At 40.6% G+C, this 17,854-nt stretch overlaps 1 protein-coding gene across 3 annotated transcripts in view; it reads left to right on the plus strand.

The window, feature by feature from the left end:
* iars1 (isoleucyl-tRNA synthetase 1) overlaps positions 1 to 17,854 on the plus strand; it is a 183,617-nt gene that overhangs the window by 77,151 nt on the left and 88,612 nt on the right. For 2 of the 3 annotated variants that reach the window (XM_059649825.1, XM_059649823.1), the window contains exons 14-16: positions 6,725 to 6,851; positions 14,407 to 14,480; positions 16,539 to 16,733. In XM_059649825.1, the coding sequence (XP_059505808.1) occupies positions 6,725 to 6,851; positions 14,407 to 14,480; positions 16,539 to 16,733 (396 nt within the window). The remainder of the gene's footprint in view (positions 1 to 6,724; positions 6,852 to 14,406; positions 14,481 to 16,538; positions 16,734 to 17,854) is intronic. The other variant, XM_059649826.1, reaches the window with a different exon arrangement.

A 17,854-nucleotide genomic window follows, 5' to 3' on the forward strand; every position in this document is an offset into this window, starting at 1 on the left:
AAAAAATGCAATTTTATTATTTTTAATTAATCATACAGGCATCCTTTGTAGACCCATGTCCCTTATTCATATCTCCAGGTTGTGAAGACTAATTGAAGCTGTAGGTGGAAAGAGCATGAAAAGCAATTTCCTTTTTCATTCCATGTTCTGAATAGTAACTCAGATTTGAATGTAGAGTCCTTTTTATTCTTAGTTATTTGATGTTAAGAGCAATGAAATACAAATAAAAGTTTGGAACAAGTCCTACTCTTAAGGTTCTGAAGCAGCTTTGATTTTGATTTGTGGAGTTCTTGAGGATTTACTTAAATCCATGTCCAATATTAGAAGGCCGAATAGATTGAGTAAAAATTCCAAAGTTATTTTAAGCTCTCTTAATTCTGTAAGAATGGTGTTTTTGTGTTCACTAGGTTAAAATTCCCCAATAGAATATGATATTTCTTGTGAGTTAGTAAGAACTGCAGATGTTGGAGTCAAAGATAACAGTGTGGAGCTGGAGGAACACGGCAGGCAGCATCAGAGGGGCAGGAAAGTTGACGTTTCGGGTTGGAAACCTTCAAATATTCTTTGCAAATCTTTGCAAATTAAGCAGGCATATTGAAAACATTACAGCTGCTTTTACTTATTTGGAAGATAATTTTGATTCCGATTTTCCTCCCACCCACAATTTTCCCCTTTTTCCTATCAGTATATGATACAGTAGCCTCCAAGATTACTTTCAGATGGTCATATCTAAGACTAGACTGCAAATGTTTCCAGACCCTGCTTTGGAATGACGTCGTTATGATGAGGATAGATCTTGCCTGATTCGTGTATGCTGTTTCCTATGGGGATCAACAAAGTAGGAAAGAAGATGAAATATGTACTTCCGAGCCTACACTTTGTTGTGATTGCACACCTCGTCAATGGGAATACGCTAATATTTGACTGTTTCCATCAATTGCTTTGCTCGAAGTCATATTGAATGCCTTAACTCGAGATTTATGCCTACCTAAGAGAATAAGCAAGGAGCCTGTTGTACTGTCCCACTGATAATTATAGTTGTTTGCAGGTAGCTTGGTATAGTACATATTTCTGTTGAAGAATTAAAGTGGTATTCTTTGCTGAAATTTGCAATTGTTATAACTGGGTAATCTGGGAAATTATGCTAGTGGGATTAATTCATTATTTTTGGCTGATCATTTCAGACTGAGGTGAGGAAAAATTTACTTCGTTCAAAGTTGTAAACCCATGAAATTCTGTATCCAGAGGAGGTTGTAGATGCTCCATTGTTCAATGCATTTGAAAACTTGCCTCTGAGGGAATAAGCAAATATAGGCAACAGGCAGGAAGGTGGAACTGAAGCCCAAGATCAGCGTTGACCATCGTGGTGGAACTGGTTCGTCAGGCCAGTATCGTCTATTCCCATCTGTTATCTTGCTCCGATTAGAATTAGTGATTAGTCAAATGTACAAACTGTTGCTGTTAAACTGGGCAGGAACATGGAACTGAAATGATTGTTAGTCTGGTTTGGCTAAATGAAGTGTCTTTAGTAACAGGTTGGTTTTCAGAGTTGTTTTGAGGAGTACAGTGTTTTGGAAATCTTTTAAAATGTGTGGTGCCGCCGAGTTATTTGCAGCCTTTTTGTTCACATCGGGACATTTGATTAACAATGGTTGAGTTTTCCAGCCTATTTGAGGTATCAGTTGTGAATTTCTTTATATACTATGCTCCTGAGATTTTGGCTATAAGACTTGTTTACCACATCTATCCAATTCTAGACTTGTCTGATATTTGTCGCCTTGCTTTTCTTTCATGACCAATTTTTGTATTGGTTGGGAATTCTTTGGGGCAGAATGCTGTGCCCCAGAGAAGTAAAGATAAGTGAGTTCTCAAGGCATTATCAGTGGAATCTTACTTACACTTGCTTCTGATTGAGTGCAATTGTTGATGCTTGATGTTCAAATGAAGCTCATCAGAATGCTTTTATTGACTTTGCTATGGACCAGACCAAACTCCCTCAAAATATATTAGGAAGATAGTCCAGACCTTTAATTTTTTTTTCTTCATTTAAAGCTAAGTATTAGGTGTTGTATTCCAGATGCAGTTTGATTGGTCGAACTATTGACTTGAAACAAAACATGCTATACTCTTACATTACAGTTAAACTGTAACTGTATTGAAATGCTTAATGAAATAATATATATTGACGACGACTACTAATCAAATGTTCTAATATTATAACATCCCATAATACACCCTTGATGAAGGCAAATTCAGTAAAATTGTTTCACAAGCAATTCTAGCAACGAAAAGAGAACCCCATCTTTTTTGCTGTAACAGAGAGGGAGATAAGAACTTCCACATCCAACTTCAATACCCCAGCAACTGCAGAAAGGTAAAACTAACAATACTGGTTCTGTGGGATTCTGAACCCACACATTCAGGCTGCTTCTACTGTTCCAACGAGTTTAAAAAAACACCCCAATAACTCAAGCATTTTCCTTTATTGGCTTTGAGCAGACCGCTCATTACCTCTGTCTCAACTTTTCTTCATTTTAAAAAAAAATCCAGGACAAAATATACGTCTCAAAGCCATGGTCTCATCACAGCTTTGTTATCAAAAGTTGCCCACTGCTTAACATGAATCTCATTAAGCCATCATAATTTTCACGGAATAAATATGGGCAGCCAGTGATTCAATGTTTAGCACTGCTGCCTCACAATGCTAGGGACTTGGGTTCAATTCCACCCTTGAGTGACTGTGTGGAGTTTGCACATTCTCCCCACCTTTGCATGGGTGTGCTCCAGTTTCCTGACACAGTCCAAAAGTGTTCATGGTGGTGGATTGGCAGTGCTAAATTAGCCATAGTATCCAGGCCAGGTGGACTAGCCCTGGTAAATGCAGGGTTATAGTGGGGAAGGTCAGTGTAGAGTTGATTGACCAAATCCTCTGCTTCCACACGATAGGGATTCTACAGTTCTATCAAAAGAAAATTGCCAGATAAGCATAATTTCACTGCTTTGTATTTGGGTCGTTGGCTGTACAATTAATCCACTGACATTATGGCACAGTGTTGATGTGTAAGTACAATATGCATGGTAGCAGTTTGAGTTTTTAAGTTCAGTGCCATATGGATTGATACCACGAGGTGGACCCATTAAATCTGATTGATTTGCTTTCAATATTTCTAGAAAGTGTTTTGAGCAAGACTTAATTTTCACAGTCCTTTGTTAAACTTCTGGTCTCATCTCATAGTGGCATGTTATTGGAACCAAATTAAATATGGGTTTGCAAGAAATTCTTCACATTTCCATATAGTTACAATTCCTAGAAACATAAAATGCTGCAAATGCATATCTGGATGTTAGCTTCTGAAAAGAGACATGCTAATCTACAGAATTGTATCAGTATTTTGGAGACAGGTTGGATTGTAGAAGGTCAGCATGTCTGACATCTTTCTGCTGTTCTGCCGTTTTTGTCAGCAGGGGATAAGATGACAGATGAGCCACCCACCTGGAGCCTAATTTGAATCACATTTGACTAACTATTGATGTTCTCATTTCTGTCGGCATTGTGCCTATGCCAGGCAGGGCTAGGGAAGGGGAGAGTGTACTACTAAATGGGGAAACTACATGGTAAAACGTGGAGACCAGGCTCTTTGGGTGTGTGGGGAGAGGTGACCTCCTTTTCTAGGCACATTCTGGCCACGGAAGAGACTCCCTAGCAGCTTTGCCCTCCTTGTTAACAATGCTGCCTGGCTTTTAGAAGTGGGTTTCAGCAGACAAAACTCTCAACCCCTCTGCCCTTAATGCAGATGCAGGTTATCAAAGTACCTGCAATTGCCATTGCCTGCGGTGGCATTGCTGAGGCTGCTGAAGACTGTTCCTCAGTTGGCTTGACAGTTGTTGAGTCAGACCCACTGTCCATAGAGGCCTCAGTCATACAAGTCAGCAGATATTTTGGGTGTAAAACAGGAGGTTGGAAGGTGAGGGATCTCCTCTTGAGCAGAAAAATGAGAGATTGACAAGAAGGGAAATTCTGGTTCCTATCACAGAAGTAATTAATACTTCCATAATCTGCAAAACAGAAGTATCAGTGATTGAGATAATGGGAACTGCAGATGCTGGAGAATTCCAAGATAATAAAATGTGAGGCTGGATGAACACAGCAGGCCAAGCAGCATCTGTGCTCCTGAGATGCTGCTTGGCCTGCTGTGTTCATCCAGCCTCACGTTTTAGTATCAGTGATTGAAATGTTTTACGATGGAAATGGCAGGTTAACAATCCCTCAGCATTCTCAGTGAAATTCCTGTTTCTACTTCCCTGAAATCTATTTCAATAGTCATCTTGAATCAGTTGATACCCTATCTCACTCTTTGACAGTTCCTTCCATTGTTTTGCAAATAATTAGGAGTAGCCTGATAGGGCAGGAAAAGACCAGATTAGATTTGCCCTACAATATGTAGAATTAATTTTGTTAAAACGCTTGTACCCCTCCACACACATGCCGCCCCCCCCCCCCCAAAAAAAAAAGGTTTGGTTTGATTTTTTGCAACTGAGTACTGAGGAAGTGATAGACCATTTGACTCTAAGAACATTTTATATTTTATCATGGAAGAAAGATCGATTTCTTGTCTTTACACTTCTCTTAAATCCCAAATTAATCAGGATGGGGTTGTAGGTAAGGCAGCTGGTAGGATTGTTTGAAATCGGCATTTAGCTCATTTGAGTCTGCTGTTCCATCCTCAATTTCACTTTTTCTCCATTCTAATTGTGTTCAGCTTCTTAATTCTTCCAGCCAAAGTGCATAACCTTCTATTTTCCTACATTTATATTCCTTATGCTAGATTTTTGTCTACTCGCTTAGCTCATCCACATCACTCCTGTAAATTTCTTGTGTCATCCCTACCACTTACCTACTCACCTATTTTTGTGTAACATGCAAACCTGGCTATAGTATGTTCACCTTCATCATTTGAGTCATTAGTAATGTAAATAATTGTGGTGCCAGAACTGATTTCTGGGGCACCTCACCTGTTAGTTTGCCAAACTGAAAACATCCCCCCCCCCCCCCCCCCCCCCCCCCCCCCCCCCCCCCCCCCCCGCCACCCTTCTCCCAACTCCATCTCCACTGGTTAATTCTGTGTCCATGCTAATCTGCTACCGCCAACACCATGAGCCATTAACTTAAGTAGCCTAATCTATGGTATGGGTGGCCTTCTGAAAATCCAAACATATTAGATCTGCTTCTTTATTCTGCTTGTAGCTTTCTCAAAGAATTCTAATATATCAAGCACGATTTCCCCTTCGTGAAGTGTTGCTGACTCTGATCATATGTATTTCTAAATGCTCTGTTATTGCATCCTTTATAACAGACTCTTAACATTTTCACAATAATGGGCATTATGCTAACTAGCCTATAGTTACTTTTTTTTGTCTCTTTCCCTTCTTGAATAACAACAGTGTTACACTGGTAGTGTCCAATCCAGCAGTGTTTTTCCAGAATCCAAAGATTTTTGGGCAATTGCTCCCAGTCTATCCATTATATCTGTAGCTGCTTCTTTTATTATACTAAGATGCAAACATTCTTGTCCACGCGACCAATCAGATTTTTAGCCCATTAGTTTCCCTGCTACCTTTTTCTGATATAGAGGCACAGTTGAAGTATTGGAGAAAGCTTGCAAGTCTCTAACCATTTCATCTGTCCAATCTTTGATGCACCACTAGTCCTCCATGTGACAGACTCTGTAAATCACATATTGGACTTATCATTCTTCTCAGAACCCACTGAACCAGAGTGGTAGCAATTTATCATCAATCTGGAGGGACTACTGAAGAATAAGGAAAAAGACTTTTCGAAATCAAAGATTCATTAGCATAGTTCTGACGGTGCCTTGAGCCATGGATTTAAAAATTGGAAAGCAGCAGAAATAACCTGCTGATGGAACTGCCTTAAATAACCAAATGTTGACTTCCTTTTATATGTCAAATCATCAATCCATTGTGTTATGAATCTGGTTCTTAGTGTTCACAATGTGTCTGTTGTCAGCGTAGTCAAATTCAGATGGTAAATCCAGAACTAGAACTGAGTTATAGAATAGTCAAGAATCAGAAATCTTTCCGACACAGTAGGAACTGCAGATGCTGGAGAATCTGAGATAACAAGGTGTAGAGCTGGATGAACACAGTAGGCCAAGCAACATCGGAGGAGCAGGAAGGTTGAGTTTCAGGCCTAGAGCTGCCTTCAGAAATTCTCAAGCAGGATCTGGGCCCGAAATGTCAACCAAAAACCCATGGTTACCATGTTAGTTTGTAAGATCTCTTTTTGTGAAGAGATTGGTGTTGCTCCCTAAGGAATTGAGGAGTTTTTGATTCAAGTTCTTATTGCTTGTTAGCTGTCTGTAACTTGACTTTGTGCTTATTTCTCCCCATCAGCTTAATCTTCAAATTTCTATTTTAAACAGATCGAAGCTCAAATAGTACTACGTTGCTGTGGGTTTTACTTCAGTTGTATTCACTGCAGTCTGTTAATTTTCAGAAATGTGCACTTTACTGCTGAAGAAGTGGGAATTAAGAGTCTTGCTTATTGCGTTCATCACCAAAAGTCTTCATTGCACTGATTTCAAAAAATTATGACTCCGAGATAAGGCAATAGAAAGAATTAAATGTAAACTGAATTAACAACGTAATGATTCTGTTACCCTAGTAGAATAATTTAATCTGCTTTTACCATTTTCTTGTATAGGGTGCCAGAATTTGTCAGAGAAAAGCGGTTTGGAAATTGGTTGAAGGATGCGCGTGATTGGGCAATTTCTCGGAACCGATACTGGGGTACTCCTATCCCTTTATGGGTTAGCGAAGACTTTGAGGAAGTAAGTAATTAAGTGATCCACCATGAACAGAATTTTTGTTTCCTTCAAGTAGAAGTTAGCAGAGATCTCAACATGTTTCTAAGGTACTTTTGAATTAAATTAACTGTAAATGCAAATTTTCTGACAATTTTATACCAATTTCATCGGACTGAACAGTGTTTTTGATACTAGTGTGCATCAGTGCTATGTGCGAGCAACATGGAGTTGAATGACAAAGATACTTTCCACCCTTCTTTGCACACTACCCCTACCTCCAATTTCTAATGTAAGCCCTGGGGTGTAACTCTGTCAATACGACGTGGAGGTGGAGGAACACAGCGAGCCAGGCAGCATCTGTGGAGCATGAGTCGATGTTTCGGGCCTAGACCCTTCTTGGTGACTGAGGAAGGTGAAGGAAGTTGGGGAATAAATAGAAGGAAGAGGGGTGGGGCTGGGGTAAGGTAGGTGGATACAAGTAGGGATTGGTCAGTGGGAAGGGTGGAGTGGATAGATGGAGAAGAAGGTAGACAGGTGGTCTCAGGTCAAGGAGGCAGGAATGAGGGAGAGGATTGGACAGGGAATGAGGCCAGGTGTGTGAAGATTTTGAAATTGGTGAGTTCTATGTTGAGGCCATTGGGCTGTAGGCTGTCAACGTGGAATATGAGGTGTTGTTCCTCCAGTTTGCATGTGGTGTCACTGTGGCACAGGAGGAGACCCAGGATGGATGTGTCACCAAGGGAGTGGTAGTGGGAGGGGGAGTTAAAATGGTTTGCAAATGGAAGGTGTTGTTGCTTAGTGTATGGAGTGCAGGTGCTTCGCAAATCTGTCACCGATTCTACACTTGGTTTCATCAATTATTGAGGAGGCCATATCGGGAGTGATGGTACAGTAGTCTGGGTTGGAGGATGTACAGATGAACTCCTGTTGGATTTGGAAGGTTTGTCTTGGGCCTTGGATGGAGGTGAGGGGGAAGTATAGCGGCACGTGTAGCGGCATCGTTCTGTGGTTATAGGGAAAGGTGTCGGGTTTGGTGGCATTGGTAGGGACAGTGGAGTGGATGAGGAGTCATTTGGAGAGAGCAGGCCCTATGAAAGGTAGATAGGGGTGGGGAGGGAAATATCTCTTTTGTGGGGTCAGATTGTCAGTGGCAGAAGAGGTTGAGGTTGATGCATTGGATGTGGAGGCTGGTGAGGTGGTATGTAAATACCAGGGGTGCTCTGTCTTTATTATTGTTAGGGTAGATGCTTTGAGGGCAGAAGTTCAGGACCCGCAAGAGATGCAGTTGAGGGTATTTTCGATGAATGGAGGGGGGAAGTTGTGGTCCTTGAAGTAGGAGGACCACTGACATGTTTGGGAGTAGAACGCTCTGTCTTGGAAGCAGATGGAGCAGAGGGATGGGGAGTAAAGGATCACATTTTTGCAGGAGGTGGAGTCTAAGTTTGTGGGAATTGATGGGTTTGAAATAGATGTCAGTACTGAGATCGTTACTGGTTATGTAGACAGAGGTCCAGGAAGGGGAGGCAAGAATCAGACGATACGGGTGAATTTCAGGTTGGAGTGAAACATGTTGGTAAAGTTGATGAACTGTGCAAGCTCCTCATAGGAACATGAGGCAGGCCCAATACAGTCATTGATTATAGTGGAGGAGGATGTTGGGGATGGTGCCAGTGTAACAGCAGAGGAGGGACTGCTCTGCATATCCTTTGAAGAGGCAGGCATAACTCAGACCCGTATGGTGCCCATAACCACCCCTTTTGTAGGAATTGGGAGGAGTTAAAGGAACAATTGTTGAACATAGAACATTACAGCCCTCGCTGTTGTGCCGACCTGACATACCGATCTCAAGCCCATCTAACCTACACTATTCCATGTATGTCCATATGCTTGTCCAATGACAACTTAAATGTACCTAAAGTTGGCGAATCTACTACCATTGCAGGCAAAGCGTTCCATTCCCTTACTACCTCTGACATCTGTCCTATATCTTGCACCCCTCAATTTAAAGCTACGCCCCCTCGTGCTTGCCGTCACCATCCTCGGAAAAAGGCTCTCCCTATCCACCCTATCTAACCCTCTGATTATTTTATATGTTTCAATTAAGTCACCTCTCAACCTTTTCTCTAATGAAAACAGCCTCAAGTCCCTCAGCCTTTCCTCGTAAGACCTTCCCTCCATACCAGGCAACATCCTAGTAAATCTCCTCTGCACCCTTTCCAAAGCTTCCACATCCTTCTTATAATGCGGTGACCAGAACTGTACACAATACTCCTAGTGCGGCCGCACCAGAGTTTTGTACAGCTTCACCATAACCTCTTGGTTCTGGAACTCGATCCCTCTATTAATAAAAGCTAAAACACTGTATGCCTTCTTGCCACCCAGGTTGACAGGGTTGTTAACTTTCAAGGATCTGTCTACATGGACACCGAGATCTCTCTGCTCATCTGCACTGCTAAGAATCTTACTATTAGCCCTGTACTTTGCCTTCCGGTTACTCCCACCAAAGTGCATCACCTCACACTTGTCTGCATTAAACTCCATTTGCCACCTCTCAGCCCAGCTCTGCAGTTTATCCATGTCTGTCTGCAACCTACAGCATTCTTCGTCACTATCCACAACTCCACCGACCTTAGTGTCGTCTGCAAATTTACTAACCCATCCTTCTACGCCCTCATCCTGGTCATTTATAAAAATGACAAACAGCAGTGGACCCAACACCGACCCTTGCGGTACACCACTAGTAACTGGTCTCCAGGATGAACATTTCCCATCAGCTACCACCCTCAGTCTTCTTTCAGCAAGCCAATTTCCGATCCAAACTGCTATATCTCCCACAATTCCATTCCTCCACGTTTTGTACAGTAGCCCACTGTGGGGAACCTTATCGAACTCCTTGCTGAAATCCATATACACCACATCAACCGGTTTACTCTCTGAGGGTAATAACAATTCCATTAAGCAGATGAGGGTGTTGGTGGATAGGTACTGGTTGGGCCTGTGGGACAGAGAGAAGTAGAGGGTTTTTAGGGCCATCTGCTTAGGGGCTACAAGTGTACAGGAATTGGATGTGCATGGTGAGGTAACAATGTGGCAGCTTTCCTTTCTATTAAAGGGGAGGGAAATGGGTAGGTGGATTCTCATTGTATAATTTTCATTGAATTGCTCATGTAAAGTTATTAAAGGAAGTGGACCTACCTGTCATCTTAGAAACGAGTAGTATTTTGTCCAGCAAATATCAGCACTGAGAATAAAAATGGGGTTAAATTTGTCCTAAATTATCTCCCCCCACCCAATAAAAATCCTGCTGCAGCCATGTGATCTCCTGGGTGATACCAAGTATTCAGGAAAGTTACCATAAGAAATAGGAACAGAAGAAGCCCATTCTGCCCCTCCACCCTGCTCTATCATTCAGTAGGATCAGGGCAGATCCAGTGATGTTCAAATCCATTTCCTGCCCTTCCCCAAAACCTTTGATTTTTTTTTTCCCCCTATTCTTGAAGGATCTGTCTATCTCTGCCTTAAATGTACACAAGGATTCTTCGCTGACAGCTCTGTGGCAGAGAGTTCCATAGACTCTCAACACTCAGAGGAAACTCCACCTCTTCTTGGTTTAAATTGGTGCCCCTTTTATTGTGAAACCATGCCCTCTGGATGTAAATTCTCCTGTGAGTGGAAACATCCTCTAAGCATTTTCCTTGTTGAGCCTTTTAAGAATCTTGTGTTTTAATGAGATCACCTCTCATTCTTCTAAATCCCAGAGGATAGATCCTCCTTCTGTTGAGCTTTTGCTAGTAAAACAGTCCTTCCATACCAGGCGTCATCCTAATGAACCTTCTCTAAACTGCCACCAATGAAATGATATCTTCAACTGAGGGCATCAAAACTGCTCAGAGTACTCCAGATGCAGTCACATGAGTGCCTTGTACCTTGGCAGCAAGACTTCCTTAATTCTGTACTCCAACCCCCTTGAAATAAGGCCTATGTTCTATTAACCTTCCTGATTACCTGCTGGACCCATGTGCTGGCTTTCTGTGTTTTGTGCACAAGTATCCATAAGTCCCTGTTGTGTTTGTAGCTTTCTGTATCTTTTTCTCAATTTCGATAATGTTCTGTTTTTATGTTCTCCTTTGCAAAATGAACAACAGCACACTTTCCCATGTGATAATCCATTTGCCAACTTTTTGCCCACTTATTTAACCTGTCAGTATCTCTCTGTGAACTGTATCCCTCTCTCAATCTACCTTTCAGCCTATTTTTGGTCATCTGCAAATTTGGCTTTAGCATATTCAATTCCTTCTTTCATGTCATTAATGTATATGACAAAAAGGTTGCAGTCCCAGCATGATCCCTGTGGAACCTCACAGCTCACCAGCCTGGGGGATAAAGACCCCTTATCGCTACTCGCTTTTTACTGCCTATGAACCAGTTCTGTATCCAGTACTGCCCCCAACACCTTGGTTTTACAAGATGCCTTGTTGAATGATTTCTGGAAGTCCAAATACAGTGCTTTTACTGGTTCCCCCTATCCAGTCTGCTTGAGACTTCCTCAGAAAACCTCTAATAAATTAGTCAAACACAATTTCCCTTTCTTGAAACCATGTTGACTCTCCTTGATCAAGTTAAGATTTTACAAATGTTCTGCTATTACTTCCTTAAGCATTGATTTCAAAGCTGTTCCAAAAATAGATGTAAGGCTAATTGGCTGAATTTCTGTCTCCCTTTTTTTGAAGAGGTGTGTATCATTAGCAGTTTTCAATCCTCTGGTAATTCTCCAGAACCCAATGATTTTTAGGAAATTACAACTCTTGAAACCAAATCTGTAGTGATTTCTTTTCGGATCTTCGGATACAAGCCATCAGAGCCAGGGGACCTATCTGCTTCTAGCCCTAACAGTTTGGCTTATAAGACTACTTTAGAGATGGTACTTAATTCCTCACCTGTGCTTTTTAGTATGAATGGAATGCTCAAAGTATCTTCGATTTTAAAGACTGAGGCAAATTATCTGTTGACCTCCTCTGGTATTTCCTTTTTCCCTAAGACAGTGACACTAGATTAATTTTCAAGGGTGCATATGTTTACTTTGACAGGTCTTTGTTTTATACATTTAAATAATCTCTTATTGTCATTTTTATATTCCTTGCTCATTTGCCCTCATAGTTTATTTCCTCTTTTTTAAAAAAATCTTTTTAGTATTCTTTTGCTAGATTCTGAGTTTGTCCCAGTCTTCAGGGCTATCACTGACTTTCGCCTCCTAATATGCGTTCTCTTTCAACTTAATACTCTCCCTTAGCTTCTTTGGTTAGCCATAGTTGGTTTATTTCTCTCTTTTAGAATGTTTCTTCCTTACTGGGATGTATTTTTGCTGAGAGCCATGAATTATCTCCTTAATTGCCTGATACTACTTGTTTACTGTTGTTTCTGCCAATCTGTTCACTTTAGCCAACTGTATCCTCATTTCATTGCAATTCTCTTCATTTTAAACACAGTTGTTTCCAACCCAGGTTCCTCACTCTCAAACAAAATATTGAATTCACTGTATTATGATCACCACCTTTTCCTTGGAGATCTTTTACTCTGAGGTCAGTTATTAAGTCGGCCTCATTACCAGCTCCAAGATAGCCTGCTCTGTGGTTGGTTGCATGACAGATTACTGTAAGAAACTATAGCTGATGCACTCCATTGAAGTCTCATTATGAAGAAAACCTGTCTAACACATTTTATGTTTGGAATGTGTATTAAAAATGCCTTATCTCATAAAAGGGTAATTTGCTTCAAAGCTGAAGATTGAAATAAATGAATTATGAAACATGCTGGCAGATTTTACATCGGTGGTGGTAACAGATATGGGAGCTGCCTTTTGATTTTGAGCATTGCAAATATGATGAAACTATAGGCAGAGATGTACATCTTTTTAATCTGTGGTGCAATAGGACAGGCGATGGCCTAGTGGTATTATCACTAGACTGCTAATCCAGAGACCCAGGCAGGTTGAAATCCCTCCACGACAGAGAGTGCAATTTGAAAACAATTTTTAAAAATTTAGAATTAAGAATGCAATTATGACCATGAATCTGTTGCTGATTATTGAAAAACCCATCTGCATTACGAGTGTCCTTTTTTTAGGGAAGGAAACTGCTATCTTCATCTGGTTTGGCCTACCTGTGACTCCAACCTCGTCAATGAGGCTGGCTCTTAAAAAAAACAAAAAAATATCCTCTAGCCTCGCAAGCAACATCCTCATTCCATTAATGAATAAAAAAGCCCTAAATTAGAATAACTGCTGCACCATTCCTAAAATTGCCCTAATTCACCTCTTTAAAGGTACTGAGATCACTGTCTCACTTTGTGTGTATATATATTACTCCAGAATGCAATGATTGAATGGAAGTGATTATCCAAATTCTGATCGATTTGATGAAATTCTCAATACATCTGTGGGGGGGAAAAAGTCTCAAAATAAAACCTGAAGCTAAATCCCTATAAGTCAGACGTCCACCACTAGAAAATATCTCTTTATGCCTGCTGCAACATGGAACATTTAAAGAAACTGCTCTGTTGTCATATTGACCTGATTTAGCAGGTGAAATGGTCTCTTGTAATCTTGCCTTTTCACTTTGTTTCTCCCTGCACTTGTCTCCACACCCAGAACAGAGAATATCAAAATTATGATTAAAACTTTGATCTGGTGTTTAATCAATAGGTCAACAAATCAAGATGCTAGATTCATGTTTCATATCTGGAAGTTTTGTTTTAGTTTGTTGAGGGACATATTTCTTTGGAAACTTATCTAAAGCACAATGTTAATTAATTACGGTCACTATTCAACACAGCATGTCACAATGCAAATGCTTCGAGCTGCAAGATTGAAGCAAAATCATTCTTTTATGACAGACTCAGTAATTTGGAGCCACAGAAGTCTGTGGTACTCCAAAGCACTGCTTGTGACTGACCACCCAGCCTGGTTTCCTTGTTAGGATGAAGTGGAGTGTAGTTGTCATTGGGGCATTGCCAATGTGTCGTAATAATGAGCTGTATAACTTATCCAGTTGGTTGCATTTCAATGGTATGTCTGTATATATTTTGAGTGTCGACTGTTACTAGCACCCTAGTGAGTTCTCTACTCATGTCAATGAATGGTATGCATTCACCATAATAAGGCAAAGAGAATATACTTGTGTGTTTTTTGTTTTGGATTGATTTACAAATTCCTGCGTATGATAGTTTTTGAGGCAAGAAGAAACAAATCCCGGAATGTATTTTGTAATATATTGGTGCATCTTACCGTAAAGTTTACATCTAGATTGTATGGCAGCTGGGTTGAGCAAGAACTGCAGATGCTGGAAATCAGTCACTACAGTGTTAAGCTGGAGGAACATCGACTCTCCTGATGCTGCCTGACCTGCTGTGTTTCTCCAGCTCCACTCTGTATTGACTAATGCCATCTGCTTGTTGCTATTCTGTGTGATTACACTTAATCAGAATTGTTTCATTCAAATTGTTTCGACTGGTTACTGCCATGATAATAATAATTTTGGTGTACAGGAATGCTGTATCAAGAAAAGTATTATTCCTTTGTCAGGTGGTATGTGTGGGATCAGTGGCAGAATTGGAGGAGCTGAGTGGAATTAAAGTTGAAGACCTTCATCGCGAAAGGTGATCCTTTTATTTTAAAACGTGTATGTTATAGATGTTCTGTTAATTTTTTTTGATGCTGCATTTTTCCATTTGTCTAATCAGGTGGTTCATTCTGACTCCAAAATAAAAACCTATTGAGGTGAACTTTAGTTAGCAATATAATGTTGTAATTAGATTAGCACTAACCTCTGTTTGACCAGAATAGAAGCAGTCTTTGCTCAGTTGAAAGTTGAGAATTGAAGCCCCAGTCCAGAGTCTAGAGCACAAGTAATGTTAATCATAATTGAGTTTGTAGTTCTCATTGTTGCATCAGAGGTTGTAAGTTCAAGTCACACTCAGAGGTTTGAAGACTTGAGTAATCAAAAATAAGCTAGCAGTCGAGGAACTGCTGCTGTGTTGGTGGTATCGTTGTTTGGAAAGAATTTCAAGCAGTTGTCTTCTCTGTCAAATGAAAGCAAAAAATCCCATGGCCCTGTTTTGATGAGAACAAGCAGTCATCCCTAGTGTTATGCTAATAAATATTTCTTCAGCAACATCAAAAGGATAGACTAATTGTTATTAACATTGGATCTTGTGAGACCTTGCTGTGTGCGAATTGGCCGCCATATTGGAATGGTTAGGAAGGTGGGGACTAGCTGGGCTGGCCTCCCCCGATCACATGCTAAAACAGCCCAGCTAGTTCCCACCTTCCTAACCATTCCTCCCACCTCCAAGCCCCACCCCCATCCCTTACCCACTAACCTCATTCCAACCTGTCTGTCCTCCCTGGACTGACCTATTCCCACCTTTTCCCCCACCCCCCCCCTCCCCAACTCCCCACCTACACTCACCTTCACTGGCCCTAGCCCTGTCTCTTTGACCTCTCTGTCTCCTCTCCCCCTATCTTCTCCTCTATCCATCTTCTGTCCGCCTCCCCCATCTCTCTATTTATTTCAGAATCCCCGTCCCCTCCCCCATTTCTGAAGAAGGGTCCTGACCCGAAACAACGTTGAGCTTTCCTGCTCCTCTGCTGCTGCTTGGCCTGTTGTGTTCATCCAGCTTCACACCATGTTATCTCAGATTCTCCAGCATCGGCAGCTCCTACTACCTCTGTTGGGCTATAACCTGGTCTAATGCGATTTCTGACTTCGCCAATCCAAGTCCAACACTGCCACCTCCACAGCATAGATCACAAAACAAACGTTAAAATTGTCGCACTCACCTGTTTAAGTTATGTCTTCCTCATCCAATAATTAGGTGATTATGTACATTAGACAATCATAACAAACACACAAAATAATAGAAACTCATCAGGTGTGGCACCAACTGTGGAGAAAGAAGCTATCTTAACTTTCTCCTCCATATCCATCATTTTCTCTGAATGAAAATGGAAGTTGGAAAAATGTGCAAAATACAATTCTGTGAGTGAACTGAAGATTGAAAAATTTTGTCGCATTATTATTTGTGGATTTAAGCAAAGTTATTCTGTTAGCTAATTGTTGGGGTGATCAAATTGAAGGAGAAATTACAGACATGTTAAATTGTTGCTGCTGAACCATTCCGATAAGGAGGCTTCTGTGTTCAATTCCCAACCTAGATGGTAACGGATAATGCCGTTGTCTGAACATTGCAACAGATATCCCATGCTTCTGGAGCAGAAAGCAGGAATAGTATTGCATAATTACAGTTTTGGCACTTGTTCGTGAATGTATCCATGTTAACCCTGAATAAGCTTTGCAGTTGGCTTTGCTATATCACTGTCCTTGATGAAATAGCTAACTGTGTGTTCACTGTCTGTCTGTACGTAAAGAATGACTACTTGGGTCCTGATATAAGGGTCAATATCTTCTAAAATAGGGAAAACCATTTGTAATGCAGAAATGATATATTTTTATTTAAAACACTTCTTTGGCCTGAGCATTTCCCAGACTGCCTTGCAGCCAATGAAGCACTTTTAAAGAACAGTCATTGTTGTACACAGAACGCATGATGTTTGTGGTCATACATGTGCTTCCTGCAGAATGCAATATTTGCTTCTTGTCACTTGCCTTTTCGAACTTTCCATTGATGCATTGATCATTATACTTTATGTTCCAGTGTTGATAACATCACAATCCCATCAAACTGTGGAAAAGGTGTTCTGAAACGAGTTTCTGAGGTCTTTGATTGCTGGTTTGAAAGTGGAAGCATGCCATATGCTCAGGTTCACTATCCTTTCGAAAACAAAAGAGAGTTTGAAGACACCTTCCCAGCAGACTTCATTGCTGAAGGAATTGACCAAACAAGAGGATGGTAAAGAAGTAATTGCTACTAATCGCAATTCAATTCTGTTATCTCATAATTGCCTAAATTCAAGTGGGTGCAGTATAAATGAAATTAATAATTCACTTACCTCCAATTTGAAATTTAATGCCTTTTAGTGAATTGTTTGTGAATGAGAAGAGAACATTTTTCTCTTCTTGTCACAAGTTCCTGTACATCACATTTCCAGGTAATGTAAGGCTTGGTACTACCATGACAGTATTTCATCACCCAAGACACTCGGCTGTGCTTTTTATTGTACCGATATATTTTGATTTATTTTTCCCTACTTAGTGGTCTTCAATCCTGCCACGAGGGGTCATAGTTTTAAGGTGTTAGGAGGAAGGTATAGAGATGTCAGAGGGAGGTTCTTCACCCAGAGAGTTGTGAGCGCATGGAATCGTTTACCAGTGGTAGTCATGGAAGCGGGGTCATTAGTGACATTTAAGCGACTGCTGGACATGCACGTGGACAGTAGTGAATTGAGGGGAATGTAGGTTAGGTTATTTTATTTTTGGATTAGGATTAATCCACGGCACAGCATCGTGGGCTGAAGGGCTTGTACTGTGCTGTACTTTCCTATGTTCTATGCTCAAGTGAGATTTCACAAAAGATTTGGAACTTTGATTTGTTTAAGTACTACAAACTGGAAAATAGGTAGAATGGATAGAGACTGAAAGTACCCAAGAAATATTAAAAACATTAAATAGGTGAAGTTGAACACTAAGTTTCAGCTTGTAATGAATTAATCCTATGTTTTGAATCAAAAATGCTACATTTCAGATGAAATCATTTTTCTGTAACTGAAAATAAGCATTAGAATTGCTGTTCAGTCACTTTTTGTCAGATTCAGTAGCTAACTATAGTGATTTGTGAAATTGTTTCTTCCTATGAAGATGTTAGAGTTTGTAAATGTTATGATCCCCATAGAAGTCAATACAGTATTCTAAAAATACAGTGCATGTTCTTCCCAGTTCCAACATCAATTGCGAAGGGTCAAGATTTCATGTTTTAAGGCTTTTACTGCAACAGACAAAATAAATGAACATAGATCTGGTGAAAGTAGAGGCCAGCAGTACTGTCACTGTGTTCGTAATTCAAAGATCCAATTT

The sequence above is a fragment of the Stegostoma tigrinum genome, chromosome 11 (genome assembly GCF_030684315.1).
Source record: "Stegostoma tigrinum isolate sSteTig4 chromosome 11, sSteTig4.hap1, whole genome shotgun sequence".
NCBI lineage: Eukaryota > Metazoa > Chordata > Chondrichthyes > Orectolobiformes > Stegostomatidae > Stegostoma > Stegostoma tigrinum.